Source organism: Eptesicus fuscus, chromosome 12, assembly GCF_027574615.1.
Source record: "Eptesicus fuscus isolate TK198812 chromosome 12, DD_ASM_mEF_20220401, whole genome shotgun sequence".
Taxonomy (NCBI): domain Eukaryota; kingdom Metazoa; phylum Chordata; class Mammalia; order Chiroptera; family Vespertilionidae; genus Eptesicus; species Eptesicus fuscus.
In genome coordinates, this window is record NC_072484.1 from 25104043 (window position 1) to 25128382 (window position 24340).

The 24340-nt window shown below is 36.9% G+C and overlaps 1 protein-coding gene across 1 annotated transcript in view; it reads right to left on the bottom strand.

Annotated features, from left to right (window-relative positions):
- PLCB1 (phospholipase C beta 1) overlaps positions 1-24340 on the bottom strand; it is a 616845-nt gene that overhangs the window by 95758 nt on the left and 496747 nt on the right. The window contains exons 19-26 of the mRNA XM_054723939.1: positions 20739-20893; positions 17823-17987; positions 15551-15650; positions 14618-14722; positions 13311-13420; positions 10601-10603; positions 4085-4214; positions 1669-1722 (exon numbers count right to left, since the gene is read on the bottom strand). Coding sequence (XP_054579914.1) covers positions 1669-1722; positions 4085-4214; positions 10601-10603; positions 13311-13420; positions 14618-14722; positions 15551-15650; positions 17823-17987; positions 20739-20893 — 822 coding nt within the window. The remainder of the gene's footprint in view (positions 1-1668; positions 1723-4084; positions 4215-10600; positions 10604-13310; positions 13421-14617; positions 14723-15550; positions 15651-17822; positions 17988-20738; positions 20894-24340) is intronic.

The window sequence follows — 24340 nt, forward strand, 5'->3', positions numbered from 1 at the left end:
CACTGTTAGTTTATTGTACAGACTCATGGCCTTTCTTCTATGCATTTATTTCTAAATAACACTGGAATCATGCTCTATTTACACTTCTGTCTTTTGTTATATGTGTCAACTTTGTATTGTTACCAGGGAACTAAATCTTTAAAACATGTTTTTAAAAATACATTGTTGCCTGACTGGCGTGGCTCAGTGGTTCAGCGTCAACCTATGAACCAGGAGGTCTTGGTTTCATTCCCAGTCAGGGCACATGTCCTGGTTGCGGGCTCCATCCCCACTGGGGGCATGGAGGAGGCAGCCAATTAATGATTCTCTCTCATTATTATTATTTTTTTAAAAAATATATTTTATTGATTTTATTACAGAGAGGAAGAGAGAGGGATAGAGAGTTTAGAAACATCGATGATAGAGAAACATTGATCAGCTGCCTCTTGCACACCCCCCACTGGGGATGTGCCCGCAACCAAGGTACATGCCCTTGACCGGAATCGAATCCGGGACCTTTCAGTCCGCAGGCCGACGCTCTATCCACTGAGCCAAACCGGTTTCGGCTCTCTCTCATTATTGATGTTCCTATCTCTCTCTCTCCCTCTCCCTCTCCCTTCCTCTGAAATCAATAAACATATATATTTCTAAAAAACATTCTTCAAGTAATTTTTTCTATGAATATTTTATGTGTTATTTTGGTGAAACATAAATACATGCCTAAAATATATAAATCATAAAGGTAAAGGCCTATACATTTTCACAAAGTGAGCATGCCTCAATAACCATTACTCAGAACAACATAAGAATACCATCAGATGCCAGAGGCCCTCTTTTTTGGTTCCTGCTCCCCATCAAATATAATCCAATCTGTGTTTCCAACAGCATGACTTAGTTTTGCTTGTTTTTGAACTTTACATAGATGGAATCATAAAGAATGTGCTCATTCTTGTCTGGCCTCTTTTCTTCAACACAATCCTTGTGAATTTTGTGCATGTTGTGTGTGACTATAGTTTATTTATTCCAAGAGTTGTATCCCACCCAGTTCAGTCTGTGATTATACCACAATGTGTGGATCCACCCGACTGTTTAGGGACATTGGGCTATATGCAGTTTGGGGCTCTTCCCAATAGTGCTGCTTTTGGTGAGCATTTCTGTTGTATATTAGGCCGAGTATCAAACATTTTTCAGACTTCATTAAGTATGGCTAACTGTATTAAAGAAAGCTTGTACCAATTCCAGTCCCACTCGTTTGTGAAACTAACCAAATATAAAATATTTCCCAACTGAATCACAGTCCTCAGACACTGAGTAGTCTACGGTCACCAATGGATCATATTCTGTATTTCTAAATGATGGCTTACTGTTGTCACTATGGGAAGATACGCCTTCCTATTATCTGTTTCATCCATTTAGAGGATGAAACTATTTTTGGATTCTAAAATGGGTATCTTGTGAAATTATATTATTTTTATATCAATAGGATCCTATCTGCCAATGATGGTCACTTTTCTGTGATCATGTTGGGTAGTGTGGCTTCAACTAAAACTGTTTATCTGTAAGTATTTTTAGAGAAGAAATATGAATAATGTTAATCTTCAGAGATATAGAGAAACCTTCTTTCCTCTAAATACTTACACTCTATAATATTTTGCTGCCTAATTCCTCTGGGGAAAGGGTGGTATTTACCTGTTAGAACACTATGAATAAGATCTTCTGTTTTGGCAGGTGCCTTTACAGAACCTGAAATAAAAAGATAAAACAAATAGGCACTTTTTAACTTTTTACATTTTATTCTTCTTGTAAAACTACAATTGGCCCTTGAGTCTAAATCTCTTTGTGGAGAAATTACAAATTTTGGGAGAAAATTATTCCAAAAACTTCTAAGAAATGTTCTACTTTTGTTACTTTGAGGCAAACATAATTAAATGTGAATCTATATGTTCCATTTATAGAGAAAAAGTTTATCCCTCCACTTGAAATAAAAACCAGCAACAAATTCAATTTAGGCAATGCTACTGCCACCTTTTGGCAAAATCAGGAATGGCGAGCGGTCTTTTAAAAATCAAATGCTGACAAGTTGGCACTAATCATTGTTGCAGACCAGATCTATTGGTGGATGCCAAAAATCACTGGGCAATAGTTTAAGGAGAAACAGGATAGTTGCATCATCTAAAAGGATCTCCCCCAATATAGCTATTAAGTATGAAGGAGAAAACCATACCTTTCAGTGGAGAAACCTTAACCAAGTGCTCCAACACCACCAGTGAGGAGACACATCAATACCAGATTCCCCTGATATGCTGCACTGAGAAGGGCCAAAAATGTAGCACTTCAACCTTATCATGAGAAAACATCAGGCTGGTCCAAATTGAGGGACATTCTACAAAATACCTGACCAGTACTCTTCAATAGTGTCAAGGTCATGAAAGACAGGACAGACTGAGGGACTGTCATAGGTTGAAGGAAAATAAGGAGACATGACAATTAAATACAGTGTGGGATCCTGAGTTGGAACCTGGGATAACAATAAAAGGACATTAGTGGAAAGCGGTGAAGTTCAAACAAGGTCTGTAGTTCAGTTCAGGGTGTTGTGCCAAGGTTGATTTCCTGGCCTGAGAGTCATACTATGATTCTGACAGATGTTAACATCAGAGAAGTGGAAATCATTTTTGTAATGTGGTCTGTTCCATTTAAACAATTATTCTGTACGTCAAATTTTTTCAAAACATCAAGTCAAACCCTCCCCCCCACACACACACAAAAAGTCTAAATGCTCTTCAACTGTCAAAAGCAAAGCACAAGGCTATGTCACTCACATATTTAAATGACTTATTTATATTCCAGAAGCACGCAAGAGTTTGTATTTGGCATATAAAAACCTTCATTTGAAAATACCACTTCTCGTTCCTGATCAAGTCGTCTCGCTGTTACCGATCTCAACAACCTTCTTGAAAGCATAGGCCCCACTCATATCTCATACACATTTAATATGATTTGTTCTTTTCAACATCTCCTTCTCCCCCATGAGAACTGCCCCTCCCCTCCCAAATAAAGAGTCTGGGTTCATTAGTGGCATGCACTGGCATGAAAAGGAAGGGAGGAGACATGAGGCCATACTTTCATGGAAGAAAATCCCTCTCCCTTACTTTATTGACCAATTCAACAAAAAGTTATTAAGTACATGCTATTCCCCAGCTCTTTGCAAAGGAAACAGCAAACTGAAGCCTAACCTGGGAACCCTCCCATCTACTGGGGAAATAGGACATGCGTACCACGGTAATTGCCTAAAGCAGTCTTAGACTACATGTCAAAGTTAGTTGCATAGAAATCAAAGGATTTTGCTGAAAGTGAGACAGGAGTGTAGCTTTGGTAGGAGCACAGAAGTTGAAAGCAAGTATTTTAGGATCATAGGGAACTGTGACAGTCTGGATATCACCCTTCACTGGCTATATGACCTTCGAGAAGCACCTTGTCACCCCAGAACTGCAGTTTAATCACCCAGACAATGGGGCAATCACAGAATCTACCCTCCTAGGCAGTGTCTAAGAGTTCAATGAGATAATCCACATGAAGAGCTTAGCAGAGTGCTGGGCACCTGAGGAGCGCTCAAGGTTATTGAAAAGTAAGTTGGAGCCTTGACTTAGTGAGGAAGAGCTAAGAATGAGCTTCTAAAGCATAGCTGCTTACAAGAAGTTTGTAAAACAGCCACTTTTAACTTTATAAATTTTATTCTTGTTGTAAAACAACCTTCGGCCCTCAAGTTTAAATCTTTTTACACTGCCAGCAGACATAATCCAACACTAAATAAAGACACTAGAAACCTGGGTGATATTTTGTTGTGACTTCATAAGTCATCAGCAGAGCCAGATGAGCACTTAGGTGTCTTTCTTGGCATTCACTCATTCATTCATTCACTCATTACTTCATTTGTTCACTCATTCATTCATTCATACCTTTATCACACATTTCTGGAGCCCTTCTAAGCCCATGCACCCTTGCTCACATGATACTGTACGTAATTGAATCATGCGACCTCCTTTGTGACACAAACAAACTAGAGGCTCTTTGTCATGTTTTGCAGCTCTCTTTTCTAAGGTTTTACCTGGAGCAGGTTGGCTGTGAAGGGCCTGGGAGGGAGGTTTGGGTGCTAGGGATGTAGTGTGATTTACTCCATTTTCTGCTGGAGTCGTCCCGGCTTCACTCGGAGCTTCTGACGGTGTTTCCCCAGGATCCTAAAATGGTAAACATCCTTTCATTTCCCATATTTCTTACTGTTTTGTTATTACCTTCTTAAACTATTTGATAGCATTGTATGAAAGCTGAAATTAAAAAAAACAAAACTCCTTGTCCCACTTCAAGGAATCAGTGGAAGTCAGTTCTTGTGACTTTATTTCTCCCTAGCCTTTTTCCAAATATTCTTTCTTATGAGTTGAGTAAAATAAGCACAGAATCCCTTCACATCACACTGGAAATTATGATAGAAACCAAAGAACTAGAAATGTCAACTTTCTCAAATTAATGGAGAGACTCCTAGGATCCAAGTAAACACATTGCAAGGAAAGAAAGTTCAGAAGCTAGTATTTCAGTTGCACTGAATTTGGCTTAGACAAGTAGAGAAAAATGTGCAAAATTAACTACAGCAGAAGTGGGCTCCTGCCCTCTAGTGGCCAACTGAAAGTATTACAACATTTTTTCTTCACAAGTAGTAGACTTTTTTTAAATCAAATTTTTATTTAAAGTAATATTTATATTCTTCCTATTTAAAAATTGAACAGAAGTGACTTTAAAATATGTTATAAGTGTACCAGTAAAAGGATAACTGGAAAGGCCATGTTTACAAGTTTTACAGAGGAGGAGATGCTATTTGATATGCTAATTGAATAAATCTACATCCTGCCCTTTGAAAATTGAATGTGATGATCAAACAATAAAAAAACAAGCACACAATACAATAAAAGATGATATGTTATAGAACTGTATACCTAGAACCTGCATAATTTTGTTAACCAATTTTACCCCAATAAATTCAATAAAATCGAAACAAAACTTTACAGCACTATAGAACACTAAAATGTGCGGAACTTAATTGAGTGGTTAGTATGGTAAGTAAAGGGTCTTGCAAATACCAAATGTGTGACTGAGTTGTTGGAGGTGCTGGGTCATTCTGTCCTTGACAAAGTCATCTAAAAACTGTAGTCCCTCCATGTACTGGTTAGAATAACAGCATCTTGATTTGGACATCAGATGGGTAAGGGGCAAGGCCATCAGTTTTTCTGGGTTTCATCATGCAGAAATCTAGTCTACTTGGAATAAGTGTGAGAAGTGAGTGTGGCTTTGTCTTTCCCTCAAGAAAGAGCTTCTTCAAACACATATATAATTTGTACCTTCAATTTCTACTAGTTGAATCTGCCCCAAATTTCTAAGAGATTTGGATCATATCAAAAACTATATCCTGATGCATTCATTCTGAAGTGCTTAGGGATGAAATATTCCAGTATTTGCAACCTTCTTTGAAATGCATCAATATAAGCCCTAGCCAGTTTGGCTCAGTGGATAGAGTGTGGGCCTGCGGAAAAAGGGTCTCGGATTTGATTTCGGTTAAGGGCCATACCTAGGTTGCAGACTCAATCCCCGGCCCGGGTCAGGGCACGTGTGCAAGGCAACCAATCAATATATCTCTTTCACATTGATGTTTCTCTCTCTCTGTCTCTCCCCCTCCCTTCCACTCTCTCTAAAAATCAATGGAAAAATATCCTTGGGTGAGGATTAACAACAACAACAAAAACCCATGAAATAATGAGTGGATAGAGGGATGGATAGATGAATATATACCAGTATGTGATAAACAAATGCATTTAAATTTTAAGTATAGAATCCAGGTAATTGCTATTTGATGTTCAGTATACAATTCTTTCAATGTTTGTGTATGTTTGAACATTTTCCTAATAAAATATAGCACAACTTCTATATTTTGAAGCCTACCAGGAAGAGTTAGAAGCAAAAGACAGCTTTAAGGAGACGAATAAATCCATCTCTTGACTTCAGCATTTGAAGCTTCTTGATTTACCAAGTAAAATGATTCTGGCTTTTATTGCAATTAGTACCCAGCATGTTCCTCCAGCAGTAACTGGAGCCAATTGGAACATGGAGTCAACTGATTCTTTACACAGCATGAGCCATGTCATAATATAAAGAAATCATCAGCATTCATATGGTCTCACTTTGTTGAAACATTAGTGAAAGCTGTAAATTTATATAAATATGTGTGAATTTGTATTAATGTCAGTCTCTCCCTCCAGACTGTAAGGTCTATGAGAACATCCTATTTTTCTTCTAATATATGTTAATAGTGCCCAGCATGGTGACTGACAGTTGTATTAAAAATTGTATTGAATAAATAAGTGAATTAATAAATCCACATTTCCTGCTCACATATAATCAATAGATATATTGCTGATGACAAAATCCTGTAACTAAAAACCATTGAAATGTTACGTTAAAATAAGAAAAAAATTTCTTTAAATTAATTAATCAATGAATGAAAAAAATATATACTGCTTTACTCATAATTACAGTTGTTTATTTAGGAGGAGATTAAAGATTAAAGGCCATAGCTCAGCTGAATATTTCATATGTCTTATACATGTTTCTGTTCCAGCCAACTTTAATTTATTAGAAATACTGATATGGTCTCCAAAGAATTCAGCAGAAATAAACTCTTGGCAGTTAGGCAGAAGTTATGGATTCCTTCAAAGAGAACAGAGACCAACACCACCTTTTACATTCATCTCATGAGAATGAATGTTTCATAGTAAGTAAGCCAAATCATTTGGCAAATACTTGCTAGAGATGCAATTCTGGGTTCTACCCTAGACCTACTGAATAGGAAACTGTAGGTGGGGCCCAGCAGTCTGGGCTTTCAGACGTCATCCAGGTGATTCTGCTACATGATAAAGTCTGAAAACCTTGCTACTCAAAATACGCTCCCCTGACCAGCAGCATCGCCATCACCTGGAAGCTTGTTGGAAATGCAGAATCGTGTGCCCTGCTCCAGACCTAATATATCTGCATCTGCAGTGCAACAAGATCCCCAGTTTAAAATTTGAGAAGCCCTGGTTTAAAGCAGAGTGGAAAACTTTGCCCTTGAGAGTCACACTTTTATAATCTCTATGTCATTGGGCATGGCATGGATGACAACATTCAAGTGTCTGCATTCATCGCTGTTTTACACAGAGGAACCGGAAGCCACTCTTGAGAGTCAATTGAAATTTTAAAAACAGAGACTGTATATTTGTCCTGATTGGGGTCCAGATTTATCCAGGGCATCCAATGAAAGTGACTTGTAATCTCCAAAGGCCACACAGAAATGAAAGGGACAGTGTTGTTACCTAAAGGTCAGTTCCTAAAGGGCAAACTCTCTCTTCCTACTTTATTGGATGCTTTCAAGTTCAGGCGCTGCAAGAAGCTATTATTTCTATAAATTAGTATTTAGCTATATTATTATTGGAGGAGGAAGATTTTCATTTAAGGCGAATAAAAAATGACCAATAAACCTCATATTTGATTTTATCACCAAGTTCTTGAACCATGGATGAGTACTCAGTTTATTTGCTGGGAAAATTAAATGGCCACCAAGGCCTTCCTGAGTTCATTACTGTGCCCTTATGAGGTTATCACCTTGGATTTTTGCTGCTTAACTGGTGAAATTTACACCAGAACATAGGACCTATTCTTTTCAAATAATCAAATTCCTTTGAAGGTATCCCCAACGGGCCATACACTGAATTAGGAAATAAACTATTTTAGATAAATTTCAGCTCACTGATAAGAACAACTTTTTTAAATCTGACAACTTAAAAAGCAGGCCTCTTAGAATAAACGAAATGTTAGTATTATCAAACAACTCCCCCTTTCCAGCACAAAAATGTGGAGATCACTCACACGCCTGCACTGGCATCATACACCCAGACAATAGAGGGGACTCCCGAGAACAGAAATTTTGGCCTTGAGGGCTGAGGAAGGTTGGGATATCAGGTACAGGCATACCTCAATTTTTACACTTTACTTTACTGTGCTTCACACGTGTTGTGTTTTTTACACACTGAAGACAAGATCTTTTTCCAGCAAAAGAAAAAAAAAAATTATGACCTGCTTTCTTGTGATACTCACTTTGTGGTGGTCTGGAACCAAATCAACATACCTCTGAGGAATGCCTGTACTCTGTCTTAGACCATAACGTCCCCCAAGGGTGGAAATGGATGCTTGGTCACTGAATGTAGCCTTTGTAACTTGGAAGTTTAGAGTTGGGAGATATGTATGTGTATTTTGGCCAACAGCCAGTACATAATCTGATCAAATAGAATCCGTACACATAAACCTAACTTATTGAAAAACAGGTTTTTATAATATCCAGTGATTTAAAGGGGGAAATCTTGACATTTGATTCAACAAGAAGTTCAGTTCAAAGGATATTACTATTGAAGGTGAAGGTCTTGTAGTCTGTGCTCAGTCATCCAGGTGACCTGCTGCCGGGGACAGGAAGTGAATGAAGGGCTCGTCCTTACTAAAGGTTACTAGAAAGCTGGTTTTGTTACTGGGGTGCACGGTGCAATGTGGTGCCATACAGACCTTTGCTATTCGGAGTGCTCTGGAACAGCATTCTCCCATCACTTGGGGCCTGTTAGAGTTTCTGAGCCCCAGGCCCCACTCCAGATCCACTGAGTCAGGATCAGCATTTTATCATTAAACTTCGAGAAGTGGTGGTGTAGAACATGAGTTCTGGAGCCAGATTGCTTAGATTTCAATTCCAACTCTGCTCTTTACTAGCTGTGCGGCACTGGGTGATGAAGTTAACCTCTCAGTGCCTCACTTTTCCCATCTGTTAAATGGGAATAGTAGTACTTAAGACACATGGATTTTTAAAAACTTAAATATGTTGTTACATTAAAGGGCTTAGAACAGTACCAGGAACATAGTAAGCACTCAGTAAATATTTACTTTTTTTTTCTCCACGTCTTGACATGTTTTAGCAAATATTGCATTTGGAAATTATTACCAAATAATATTTTGTAATAGATATATTGGATAGTGACTTTTGTCTCTTTATAGGCATATTTAAAAAATAAAATTTAACAATTGTTACTGATGTCTCATTAGTCATCTCTATAACCACACTAAAGTATTAGGGCTGTGAAACATTTTTAAAAGTTAAAAAAAAATCTTGGTAGAAAGCAAATGTACCTAGAAAACATGCTAGCAGGACTTACAACAAAAATTATAACAGTATCTGCAAAATTACTGGGCCTTCTGTGTCTTTTGTTTGTTATTTTTTAAATGATCTTTTATTTAGAGAAATAGCTAAACATTATAAAGCCTTTGTTATTCAGATTAGGCAACTTTCTACAACTTTACTAATCCACTACCCTGAATAACAACTTTAAAATAAATCCAGCAACTATAATCTCTATTATTCCTTAACTTCCAACATACATATGTTGAAATTATATATATATACTAAAGGCCCGATGCAGGAAAATTCGTGCAAGACTAAGCCTTCCTTCCCTGGCTTCTCTGGCCACTCGCAGGCACCCGGAACCCTGGGCTGGCTTCTCTCAGGCCACCCACAAGCACCAGGACCCAGCTGGCTTGCCTTTGGCCCTGGCTTCGTCAGGAAGGACATCCGGAATGACATCTGGAAGACATCTGGTCTAATTAGCATATTACCCTTTTATTATTCTAGATATTTTTTTCACATGATATGAAATCAATATCTATTGTCCAAAGCATGGAGACATTTTCAATTTTTCTAGTGATTTGGTTTGCAAATTACTCTATGAAGATAACTTATTAGACTATTACAAATGTGGGAATATTTTGCAGTGCAATGAAGTCTTTAATTTTCAAGTAGATATGACCTTTATAGGTACAAGTTAAAAGGATTCTACTAAAAACGTCTTCGCTGCTAAAATAGTGTCTCCAGTGCCTGCCATGTCCTAGATAAAATGTTCTTCCCAGAAAACCACAGCTACTTATGTTCAGTGGCCTCATTCAAAGGACCGTGCATCACTGCAAGACAAGATGAAGGGCACACTGGTGCTCAGAGGTGGGAAATGACTTTTCTTCCCTACTGTTCCATGGGAAGAGCAAACGACTTTTTTCTTGAGTTTCAAAAATGATGGCAATTATGGGTTTAGACAATTCAAAGGGAAAATTTGTATTTTTTTTCTGTTAAACCATATGGGACCTATCTGATTCAATGTCTTTAAATTATTTCTACAACTGAAAAGGTCCAAGTGTTCTCTAAGTTTAACCAACATTTTACATTTATTGAAAATTCTTTGTGATCACCATTTTTCAGAGGAGAAACAAAAATAAAGTTGACCTAAACTTCTACTGCATTTTTATGTCCATGGCTGTTGCATTCTCCCCAAAGAGCTTTTTGGCAGGCGATGTCTTGCAAAGATAAGGCTGTGAAAGGACAGCAATGTGAAAGGACCCCTGCAATCCCAAGGGCCCCAGGTCTCCATTCCTTAGTGACATTTGCTTGCAAACATTAGAGAAACGGTCGCTCAGATTAGCAAAATGTCGCATTCTGAGACCTTTACCTCAAATGCTGCACTGCCTACGCTGAAGAGGCTGGTGTCTTGAAAAGCTCTCCTCAGGGGAGAGCTTACTCCTCAGAGAACCTGGCTAACAAATAGGTAGAAGTTGATGATATAAAAAGTCTTGTTTCTAAATAGTGACAAAGCATGTAATTGTACTTGAAAATGCTTCATTCCAACTTCTATTTCTTAGAAAATAAAATATATCTAATTGAGTAAAGAGACTCCTGTTTTCTAGTCAGAGAAGGATGCTATGAATAGTAATTTATTTACAGCTATATAAACTGTATTTTCCTTAAGTTAAATTTTATTAAATATGGTAGTAAGCACAAGAAGGTAGGAGAGAAAAGTTCCAGAGCTTCTGGTGGATTTCTGAGAGCTTCTAATTTCACGTTGGTGTATAGATGAGCAAAGCAAGAAATTCTGTAGTCTTACTTAATCTTTTCAAAGGCCATTGGAAAGAAAAATAACACACTCTTATCTCTGAAGAAACACCCAGATTAAAGATGTAACTATTGGCAAACATTTAAATTCTAGTTCCCAAGCAAAACATTCAGAAAGGGCTTTCATTTTTAATTTAATGATAAACAGAAGCTATTTAGCATTGCTGGGTTCTCTATAAGCAGAATTGCACACAGGGGTTCTTGAGTACATGATTGATTGAGAGTATGCTCTCAGGAGAAAACTGTCAGGAAGTGAGGAAGGCAGCGTAGAACAGGGAGAGAAGGGAAGTTAAAATGTGGTCTCAGCCTTAGCCGGATCCAACAAAGGTGGGGTGGGGGGCAGCTTGGGAGTGCGAATTGCAACACAGAAGTTGCCCACTCAATAGCAAGGGACCTGAGTTATTCTCCAGGATCTTTCAGTCTCTGGGCACGGATCACCCTATTCCAGGAATAACTTTCCAGGCATCTCCAGAGAAGGTGGCTCCTATCAGCCCAGGCCAGTCCTCTGGAGAAGCCTGGAGCTGTGCGGGGTTCGCTGCCCACAGCTGCAGCACCCCCACAAAGGAGCTCTAGGCACGGCACCAACAGCATCTGCTTGGAGCTTGCAAAGACACCTTCTTCAATGGGCCTGTAGAGCAGTGATTGCTTACACCAATCCCTCAAAATTCAAGCAGGGGTCTCAGGTATTTTTTGGTTTGTTTGTTTCTAGGTTTCCCTCTGCAAATGGTAAGCCTAGATGTCAGAGGCACAAGCAACTTTGGAAGTATATTCATGTCTACCATTAGGCACAATTTTCTGACAGTATAAAGTTTCCCTACAACCCCATTTATTGCATATCACATAAAGCATTATTTATGAAACGTCCCAGTCTAACCGAAATTTCATCCCAGAGGATGATGTATCTATTGGTCCTGCAGTGTAAAGGAGAGACTGGAAAATCTTACTCTTACGTGAAATATTTTCCTTTCATTTGATTTTTCTCATGTTCAATTAACTCAACATCTTAGATTTAAAATTTCTAAACTTCTATATAAAACCAAGGAAATAATCATAAATGTGCTAAAAAATTTACATGATAGTCATGGAAGATCTGTTTAAAATAGCGAAGCATTCCAAATATCCAATAATAGGGGAATGGAAGTATAAGTCATGGTATAGTTACATGATAGAAGACCATGAAGTTACTAAAAGTCATACCATAGGAGAATATTTACTAACATGGAAAATATTTGCATTAAATGAAAATTAAACATGGATTGTGAGTACTATCCCATTTTATGAGGGAGTATAATTGTACATAAAAATTAGCTATATGTGGATCCAATATTTACAGTGTTACCGCTGGGTGGCTTGGGTGTTTGAATTAAGACTTTCTTTTCTCCTTTTTATTTTTAATTTTTTCTATGATAAACCTACACTTCCTTTAGAATAAGAAAAGGGCTACTTAATAGATAATATTAACTTAAATGGATTTGCTATTAGTTATAGTTATCTAAGCAGTTTTCAAGGTTTCCCCATACACACATAGTTATCCATTTTTCTTATCTTCCCCCTCCCCCGAATTTATTATCTGAATATTCAAATAAAATATGAAAATAGCTATTTTTATCACTATTTTTAATATTGGGGCTATTTCCAATAATCATTAAATAATATTTCACTTTTTAAAAAAACAAAGGATCTCCAGTCTACATAGAGGCTTGATATTTTTAAACTTTACTTCTAATATTTCTAAACCCTTCATTAATTATTCTTTACATGGTGATATATAACTTAGAATAATATACCAACTGTTTTAGGAATACATATTTTAACACATAAATATACAATGTAATAATAATAGCCAACACCTTATGGCCCATGCTACACACTAGGTATTGTTGTAAGTACTTTATGTATTGTAATAAATCACAAAAGCACTTTGAAAATCTTGTACTTTACATTGAAGACAAAGAAAGTACTAAATGACTTGATAATCATCTTCTTCTATAAGTTAATCATCTTTAATTAACATGAAATCATCTAGAGATTTTCATATGTGTACTGTTTCATGGGTCAGAAATAAGACACTGGTGGTGGCCACAGGATACCAGAAGAGAATGAAATATGAAAAATTCAGTTAATCATCTGGTTGTTTTGTGAGATGATGATGATGAACTCCATCAAGATGTTTTTCCAGTGTGCTAACTTCTTCTCCTGAGGTGTGGTGTTACATAGGTAAAGCCAGCAAGGAGGTGTGGAAATCACCCTTAATGTCATGCATAAGATTAGCACTCCCTCTCACCTCTTTCTTTACGTCTTCTTCATCTTCCAGTGTCAAAGCAGCCAGTTGCTTAGCTCTCTGCTCCATCAGATTCACATATCGAATTGGATTTGACAAAGCTTCAATCACATCTAAATAGGGAAGAGATGTTTTAGATGCAAGATCCTGGAAGTATTGATTATCCACCATCCATCCTTGCATCCATCTATCCATCTACTCACCCATCCATCTACCAATTCATCATTCATTTTCTATTCTTCCATCTACCAATATAACTACCCACTCATTCATCCAACATTTTAAAAATGAACAAGAGTTAAGACCCTTTGCTGAAATTCCAGAAAGAGAGCATTCAATGGAGGGCAGCTCTGAGAGCCAAATGAGACAGGCTCCAAATCAGGATGTCTCAATGCTCCATATTATTCAGTTTATTTTCAAGGGTTCCATCCATTCCAGGGACCTGAGTTTGGCCCAAATGATGTTTCATAAGTGGAGACATTTCATATAAAAAGCCTGTTTTCCAGATGGTTGAAACAACCAAAAGATTTGGCAATATGGGTCTAGCTGGAGTGAATGTGGCTGCCATCTTTGGGTGGGGCACATGCTCCAAGTTTGCCATAGTCTTCTTATTTTTTTATTAATCCTCAACTGACAGTATTTTCCCCCCATTGATTTTTTAGAGACAGTGGAAGGGAGGGGGAGAGACACACAGAGAGAAACATCAATGTGAGAGAGAAACATCAATTGGTTGCCTCCCGCATGCACTCCAACTAGGGTGGGGATCCAGCCTGCAACGGAGGTACGTGCCCTTGACAGGAATAGAATCCCCAGCCCTTCAGTCTGTGGGCCAATGCTCTAACCACTGAGAAAAACCAGCTAGGGCATGCCACAGTCTTCACTACTCCTTAGTATATTATACCCAGGCCACTTAGCACTATATTTAAGTTTATGATCCCTTGTTGATATCATCATAAGTTAACTTCTCTAAACTTAGGATTCCACGCATGAAAAGAATCAGGGTTCTAAAACTGGCTCAAGGTAAAAATAATTACACAGATCTGTACAGACTGCTATAGTGCCAGGCAGCATGGGTTAGAAAGTGTTGGGCTCCTGAGAGTACTACTACCAGTGGATAAATAGACTCAATAGTTTATTGGAACTTTGAACTAAATTAAATTAACACTTATTCATAAAGGCTTGAGCAATTTACTTTCTAGACATATATATATATATATATATATATAAAATAAAGGTGACTCTGAGGCCAGGATCTCCTATTTTTATGTTTCTATAAAAATATGGATGAGCCGTTTGATTAGGCTGTTTACCTGCATAAGTGTCTGGAACGTAGTCTTTCACCTCTATGTAGACAAAGACAGCTGGCAGCATCAGAGGCTGGTTCCTCTCATTCCTCAGAGAGATGTAGTGATAGCCTGGAGGGCGACAATAATATTGTGCATCACATATTTTCTTCACAATGCTCGTTAGCACACAGGAACAGCTATGCGATAGAAGTGTTTATTTTAGGGGACTTTGGATGACAAACGTTTTAATAGCATGGTTTTAAGTGAGAAAGAATTATTTTCCTCATCAGACAGAAAAACAATGTTGATTCTGATTTTTTTCTTTCCAACCACATTTTTCCCCCACAGAAGAGAATTCAGTGGCATTTGTCATAGATTAAATTACTGCCCCAATTTTGTCCCTTGTCCATGATTCCTTCACTTTGGGTTTTGCCATATGCTCTGCTTTGGACAATGGGACTCAGTGATGAAAAAAAAAAAAAAAAGTGGTGGAAGCAGAGGCTTACAATGCACTTGTATAGTCCGGCTTGTCTTTATGCATTCCAGTGGGTACCCTGAGAAGTCCTACTGTGGGTGCACTGCCCCTTCAGCCTGGGCCTCTGAATGAGCACATGTGGAATACTCCTAATCCAGCCCACAGCCTGGAGCACAGCTACATGGCTGAGCCCAGCAAACCCTGCCAAACCACAGACCGGTGCCTATGAAGATAAATATTTACAAGCCATTGAGTTTTTAGGTAGTTTGTTATGCACAATTATTGTGACAAGAGTTGATTCATACATCATAGCATGTGACAAACACATGAAGCTGCCAGATTGAAATAGTCTTAGAGCCCTTGTTGTAGAACAAAATACCAAAGCAGCAACAGCTTCCTAAATCATTCTTTAATAATCATGTACGACAGGGATGATTTTCTTTACAACTTTGGTATAAAGCTTCTCACCACACCATCCATACCTGGCCGAATTGCTTGTACTGGCAAGATCCGGTGACCAATAAATTTTCCTCCTTCTTCATAAGCTGCTATCCTCAGACAGGCGAGTGAAGGAAGAACCACCTTCGGAGACATTAAGGACACACGTGGTTACAAGAAGGAGCAACTCCAGAAAACAGAAAAGAATTAGAAAGATATTATTCATAGGGGTCCTGCTTTGCCAGATCAAACTAGAAGTTTCTACTTAGCAAGTTGATAAAAAGTTAAGTTGTTGCTCTACAATTTAGATTTTCAAAAGGAGAAGGGTTACCAGAGATACCACTTTATGTTTTATCACCTTCTCCTAACTAGGAATGTGTTCAACACAAGGCCATTTGCTTTTGACCTGGACATTCTCAATGTGGAAATGACAGAAGTTCTATGTTTAAATCCAAAGAGTTAGTGGTCTTTTCATTATTTGAGCATTTACTACTATATTTTCAAAGCAAACAAAGCAAAAAAATAGCTTTCAGAAGAGTTTTCAAAATGAGATTGCTTTATAAATTTGTCAATTCCCAAATGAGGTACCAGAAAAATTGTTCATTTTCACCCTCAATGTGATACATGCAGAGTACACAGTTATATCCCATGTCAAGAGTATTAGACCAATAACATCCTTAAAAAATGTATTTTTGCCAGCAAGAGCAAACTAATGTCTATTGACTATTTTCAATGTGCCAAAATTTTCTAAGTGCTTTCAGTGTGGTAGGGGATATTTATGATAACTCTATGAAGTAGACACTATTACTAGACCTAATTAACATAAGAAATGATGGGGCACAGAGTCATTTAATATAGACATTCTCTTTGCAGAAGACTTCCTTTGTGGATATTTTGGCCAGATAAAAGCAAAGGTTATGGTAAGAAAGCCTACGCTACTTTCTATTGGACTTACTGTCTTTCTTTGTGTGATAAATGTGTATGAAGAAGATTTGCTTTTTGGTGAAGGCAGAGAGAAGGCTCAGGTGAATGTAAAAGGTTTTAACTCTATCAGAGAGAACCCTGACAAGAACAAATGACCAGCTGCAGTGGCTAGAGAGTCTAGGGAATTTAATTAATATTCTTTTATAAAGAAGTATGACCTGCCTTTCTCTCAACTATCATATTATTCCTTATTTCCCCCCTCTACTTCATTTGAGTCATAATGAAAATATATAATTTACCACTGTATTATGAGAGAATATGATTAGATTTATATGTTATTAGAGGCCCAGTGCATGATTGAATCATGCACGTATAGGGTCCCCTACACGCTTTCACTTTTTGCGGTGGAGCTGGGTGCCTGTCCGCTGGTGCCAGAGCAGACAGGCACCCAGTTCCCCCACTTTTGATGGTCCGTGGCCGCTGAGGGGGTCTACCCTGCTGTTGAGAGGCGCTTAGGGGGGCTGCCGGACACCTGGCTACCCTGCCATTGAGAGGCGCAGCTGGGTGTCCGCAGCAGGCCCCCTCAGTGGCCGCGGATCTGGCCGTTGAGAGGCACAGGGTGCGGGAGTCCCGCCCCCTGCGCCTCTCAACAGCAGGGTAGCCCCCCTCAGTGGCAGTGGATCCGTGCGTCTCAATGGCCAGATAGGCCACCCCGAGTCCTGCCCCCCAGCCTCCCGCCGCCCAATCGTGGGCGTAGCAGAGTGATGGTAATTTACATGTTACTCTATTATTAGATAGGATTAGAGGCCCGGTGCACGAAATTTGTGCACGGGTAGGGTCCCTAGGCCTGGTCGGCAATCAGGGCCGATCTGTGGGGTGACCGGCAGGGCAATTGGGGGGCAGTGACAGCCCGCTGGCCAGCCAGTCCCAGCCCCCAATCGCCCTGCCGCCACTGCCAGTCATCTCCCTCTGCTGGGCAACTGACTGGGTGATGGGGCATGGGAGGGCCCGCTGGCACCTGCCTTGGCTGGCCTGGGGCCTGAGGGCTGGGGGAAGCTCCTACATTGAGTGTCTACCCCCTGGTGGCCAGTGTGTGTCATCACAACTGGTCATTCTGCCGATTGTTCTGCCGTTCGGTCTATTTGCATATTAGGCTTTTATTATGTAGGATTCTGGCCTTCCAAATGAGGTATACTAGAATTAACTGATTTACAATACAGTTCTGAAACCCCGAACAAGTGATTCACAGAGATCTTGATTAGTTTTCAAGATAGCTTTCAAAATGCCATTGCTTTATTACTATGTAAGTTCCCCAATTAAGCAACAAAAATATTCTTCTTTTCATTTTTTTCTCAGTGCAGTTCCATATCATGCCAAGGACACAAGACCAACCTTTTTGAACACAATGGGTTCTTCTTCCCAGACGGGATTTACAGCATTTCCTTGGGATGTCTTGGTCTTAAATGCTTTCCTCCTCGTGTCCACAGGCAAACCAAACATATCCACTTCCACATAAGTCCCGACTTTCTTATCAGAAAGAAACTGACCCGAAATGATCTAGAAAATAATAAAAAAGTAACTTCATAAATGAATAACAATGATATAAGAAAATGCTCCAGAGAGGCACAAATAGGAGCAAGAGTACAAATATAATTTCTCTTTTGGCTAAAGAATTAGTGGGGGACTTATTGAAAATGCTGGGGTTAGAGGAGTTAAGAAGACAAATTGTATAGGAGGAAATAAATGAACAAAAGTTTGATGAAATGTTTGTCTTATGGACTTAAGATACATATATTAAATGAAAGATTGGTCTTTAGAGGCAACAGAATATGGAGATTTTCCTAATACTTAAAAATATCACAAGAGAAAACTTCTCATTTTAGCATAATTATCAATTAATTTAAGAGAACAAATTTAAAACATAACATAGTAGAAACTCTAGCATTTAAAAAAATTTCCTGTTGTTCATGAAATTTAACTTGAAAGAGTGGTTGTAATCCCATGATATACCAATTCTCAAAGTTGTTACAATTTAAATAAAAAGTCACAATGATGACTGAAAAGGCAAAAACAATAAATATCGACTTTAAACCATTAAACCCAGTTCATTATTCCTTCTAACCTCACCTGCTTAGCCATCCACACAATTGTGGGTATCCTCTGCCTAGCTGTAAAATTATCAGATACTGTGGAGTTAAAAGAGATTTCTAAATCACATAGTCACAAAATGTCTCCCACCTCTGCCTCTTCTCACCCAATTTTCAAAACCCAAGTGATTCTTCAGGTATCATAAAGGTGTCTTTAAAAAAAAAATTATCTGTATTGTTGAAAGTATTACTGATATCCCCTTTTTTCCTCCCATTGACCCCTCCTCCCCACTCTGCCCCCTCCCCAGGCCTTCACAGCACTATTGTCTTCTGCTTTAACACCCAAGGGGAGCAGGGTCAAGCAAGTGCTGACAGAGCAAACCTGGCAAGTCTGGGTTGCCTGGTTGACAAAGCTGCCTGCTGGCCAAGACCTTTCTGAGCTCAAGTCAGTGAAAGGGGACACAATTTCCAAGACTATGACTGGGTCAGAAAACAAACACAATGGTGGCTTGAGAATGGCCATCAGTGGCCAAGTGAGGCCAAAGCCAGCTACATGCTGCTGTAGACAAAAATTCCAAACAAGTTAGAAAGTCATGAGGCTGTCTGAATTTCCCCTCAATGTTTTTGTGAGCTTATGATGGACTGATGAAAGCACAAGTCCTTAACTCAGTGGCACTACTCTCACGTTCTCATCAGTGAAAGGCCAAAACCATTTGAGTGTACAAGTCCATTCTGGCACTATGAAGTCTATGTCAGAGATCAAAACACAAGCATCTCTGGACAGAGGTGAGCTCATCTTGGTTCTAGCTGCAGGTTAAAAGCAGAACTCCAATGCAGCATGGCCATCCGTTCACAGGATACTTGACAACTCCAGCACAGTGTCTCCATTCTGGACTCGGGCAGCAGTACATTTTCCTAAGACTCAACTGTTTCCCCTCAACTTACTTTCCTGTCTCTATATCATTGTTTTATAGTTGTTTGCACTGTCACAGAAGAATTTTCAAGAAAAAAATAAATGAACAAGCCAACATGTACAAAACAAGGTGGATCAGCAAAGAAAATATTATTAGTTTGACCCAACTATAACAACAATTGACAAAGATTCTAATAATAACATTTTATCAGTTATGCTTACGAGTTTATTTTAATCAAATGACAGGAATTACACATCCTTTGCTGAAAACAATTTCCTAAAAATAAATAACACTGAAGCTCTAATTCTGCCAACTCTGCTCTTCAGATATATGCTGTGAAATAATTTCAAAGGATATAATTGTGAGATACTTCACTGAAATTTTATTTTTAATCCCTGGTAAAGTGACAAATTTTAAAATAAAATAAATGGGCTCAACAAGCTTAAGGTAGATATAAATTAGTGAAACTGTTATAGAGCCTTTTTAAATATAATTTTTCATATGCCTTTGGTTTTGGATCAATCTGAAAATTGAATTTATATCCAATAAAAAATGTTTCTTAATTAACAGTTATCCAGTTAAAGAGGGGAAAAAAATAAGACTTTAAAACGTAAAATGAAATTTAGCTAAAATAACCCAGAGCTTATAGAATTCATGTAAAAAGTTCTTTATAAAAATGATTTACCATTTATGGTGTTAATTCTCACAGCTAAAAAAAAGTTATATCTACTGAAACATCAATTTCAAAGATTGCAGCAATCATTTAAAATTCATTGTTAGGGTCAGATAAATATTTAATAAAGCAATTTTTAAATTTGATGTATTTTAAATCTCTGAATACTCTGATAGATTTTTAAATCCATGCTATGGTAAGTTCAGAGCTTTTATTCCACTTTGACAATTTATTGGGAATACTTTTTTTCTTTGGTTTTTCTCAGTATGGATATTTCTCTAGAACTAATAGGAGAGAAAAAAAAAAAAGAAGATTTCTCCAGTAATTTTTGTGTAAATTTTACTGTGGAACATTTACATCAAAAGAAAGGGTTGGCCATGGTGTGTCGCACCAACTTGTTTTGTTGATTTATGGTCCAATTTTTATCCTGTTAAATGTGCAGCTGAGTCCCTTTATTTCATGCATGTAGTTTCTTAGAAATTCTAATTCGGATTCAGGCCTTAAAAAAATGTCTGAAGGAAGTGGGGACTGTGCTTAGCAACTACACTTTTAATGACTCAACTACATTTTTACACAAAATAGGTAATGTCTAAGACTTTTGATGGGGACAATGTTATAATAGAGATGTACATACCTTAACAGACAAAGTGTTGGCCACTATCCCATCTACGATGCCTTCAGTGAATGGATCAAAATGCTTGTCAGGTCTCCTCATAAACTCTGGCTTTAATCTGTAGCCACTCTTCCCATTGTATTCATACATCCCCATATTTATCTGCATAGCCAGGTCTGCATACCAAAAATACAAACCTTACTGTAACTTTATTATCTTTGTAGAAAGAAAGTAAGATTGTATTATGGTCCACTTTTGTTCCCCTTTTAAAAAGAAATATGTATTCATTATAGAAATGTAGGAAACACATACAAGAAAAAAATTTTGAGCTAAAATCTCCAAATCCAGAGATAAGCTACTACCAACAGATTGGTGTATGTTTTGTTTTTCTATTTCAAATACAGAGTGTCCCCAAAAATGGATACACACTTTAATAGCTGATAGCTATAGATTATATTACATTTTGAAAATGAAATAACTTCACTAAATACTGCCTTTATAATGTGCATACATTTTGGGGGATACCCTGTATATTTTAAACATGCAGTATGTCCATTCCATTAAATATTTGCCTGCTTTAATTTTAACAGCTATACAAAATTCTGTTGAATAGGTATATTTGAATAAATGTATTCATCCAGGCCCCTTTAAGGACACATTTATGAGTCTCTTCTAAATTGTCACCTTTACATATAATGTTTTGATGAACATCATAGTGGTGAACTCTTTGAGGATATGATTAATGGTATTCTTAGGAGTGAAATTTCTGGATCAAAAGATATGCACTTTGGGCAAGATTTTAGATAAATCTTGCTAAAATACTCTTCAGAAAGCTTAAACCACTTTAAACTTCTAATCCCTGTTTCTAAGGAAGGACCTCCCCACACCTCGTCAACATCTGCTGCTATAATTTTTCTTTTTTAATTGATGGGAAAAAGTTTCCTTTTAAAATTTGCATTTCCTTGATTACTTACCACCAATACTGAATTGCATGTTGACTTGTTTCTAATGGACAAAGATTACTGGTCAAAGTTTCCCTAACACTCTGTATGAAATGACTGTCCACACTAATTGCAATTACTAGGGTTAAAACAACAACACATTTTAAAGTTCTAAGAAATCTGAGTAGCTGTCATTTATTCCAGATTATCTGAGCTGAAACTCCTCTCTTTTGGGCTGGACAATAGAAAAGGTGATGGTAGACATATTTCATAGTTCCATGAAAAAAAGAACTTTTAGATCAGGGAAAATAAGTGAAATTTTATCTCTCATGTTATTAAGCTAGTATAATTGTGATACTAAAATTGGACAAAGTAAAAAATAAAAAATGAAAATGATTGACTTATCACACTTGAAAAAAAATTAACTCCAAAAGCCTAAAAATTATATTAGCAAATCATATGCTTTAAGAAATAATACCCAACAAATAAGTAGAATTTATCACAGGAGCACAAGGATAATCTATTAATATAATTTGTCACATTTTATCACAAAAGAAGAAATGAACATATCATTCCATAACATAGAAGTGTGAGATATTTAATAACATTTAATATAAATTCCTAATATACTGCTGGTCATTAGGACAAGTGTATACTCCTTTAATGTGTAGAAGAATATCTGTCTTAAAGTCACAGCCAACATCTACTCAATGGTATCACAATGGTGTAGAGAAAGATGCACACTACTGCTATTTAATATTATTCTAGAACAATTAGTCCAAATTCTAAGAAAGGGGAAAAAGTAGATGTGATTAAATTATTATGATTGTATATCTGAAAAGCCCAATAGAATCTATTGACAAAATGGGCAATTATAAGAGTTTAGGAAGATTATCATTTATAAACTTAATTTATTTATTAAATAAATATATAAATATTAATTTCCAGAAACAATCTGTTAAAAATATAATGTCAAAAAAGAGATTTCATCTAAAGAAACTAGACCTCTAATAAAGACAAGTGATTCTGCTGAGGTACTTGATATGATAATTTTTAATTGAAGAGAAAAACATTATTTCAGTGATAAAAAAAAAAACTTAAGGATACATTCTTCAGATGAATTTATAAATTTTATGTGATTTAATATAAAATATTTTTCAGTGGGACAGAGGAATACATAATGACAATTAAATTAATTTAAAATTAACGTAATTTTAATAAAAACCTCTTTTTTTTTTCCAGTGGCAGGTAGGGAAAGAAACATAATAACTAAACTAAATTCATTGGAAACCAGAAATCCTACTGGCAATAGCAAGAAAATAACTGAAAATAGGCAGGAAGGAGAATTTCCACTTCCAGGTATTAAACCATTTATTAAACACTACAATAATAACAGTGTGTTATTGGTTCCTGAAAGCAGACAAACTTATTAATGGAGAATAATATAAATAGAAAAAAAATGGATCCAAGTTAACAATAACAGAAAAGGGTATACCTATTAAGCTGTAATTTCAGGTCAGTATAAAAAAGGATTGATACCTTGCTGAGATTATATATAAAATTAATTTTTGGATAGATGAAAGGGTAAAATTACAAATATTAAAATATGAGAGAAATGAAAGTAAATATGAATCTGATCTATGGGAAGCTGCAATCATTAAAGTAATCCAAGACTCCATTAAAAAAACACACCACTAAACAATCTGAGCTCATCTATTTCACAAAATAAGACAACATGCCCTTTATATAAAAAGCACTGTTATAAGTGACAATAGGCCTGGATAGGCAATTCATAAAGCAGAAATATAAATAGTTTTAAACCCACATATTTAAATGTTCAACCTCAATAATAAAAATGAAATTAAACCAATAATGAAATGACAATATTTTGTCTCAAATTGTATTAGTATTGTTTAAGGATAACACTTAACCAAGATCTAAGATGAGCAGGAACACTTCCTGCCATACGTTGCTGATGGAGAAAAAATCTGGGGCAACATTTTTTGATGAACAGTTTGGCGAAAACTTTGGTACCAAGTTTCTTAAAACTTCTCATCTTTTAACAGTAATTTGGTTTTCGGAACTTTGCCAAAAGAACATTTATAGATGGACTTGAAAATTTATATCAAGACTATTCTCAGAGCATTATTTATAGTAGAAAAAAATTCTCTAATGTTCAATGATAGGAAATGGGTTTTAGCGAATTGTGAAATGTGCTTACTATACAGATATTAAAATTCATGTTTCTGTATAACATTTAAATATGTGTGGAATTAAGTGAAAAAGTATATACATACATAGTCAAAAAACCTTACACATAACAAAGCCAAAAGTTGAGTGTTGAATCTCTGAGTGGTAGCATTCCTGAAAGTTTTATTTTTTCTTTATACATTTTTGGATTTTCCAACTTTTTCTATAATAAATACATATTACTTTAAAAAGTATAAAAGTTTTTGTTTGAAAAGAATGCAAGACTAGTAGAAATAAACCCTCCTTTATAAACGATTGAAGACAATTTCTCAAGTTTCAAAATTTACTCTTTTTTTTACATTGGTATTTCCTTTATTACAATTCACTTTTATTAGTTTCAGTCAAGTCTGGCAATTTTTTCTGCTTCAGAGTGGGTTTTGGGTCCTTGGGAATACGGCTCTATAACAATGGAAACGAGCAGAAACTGTGCTA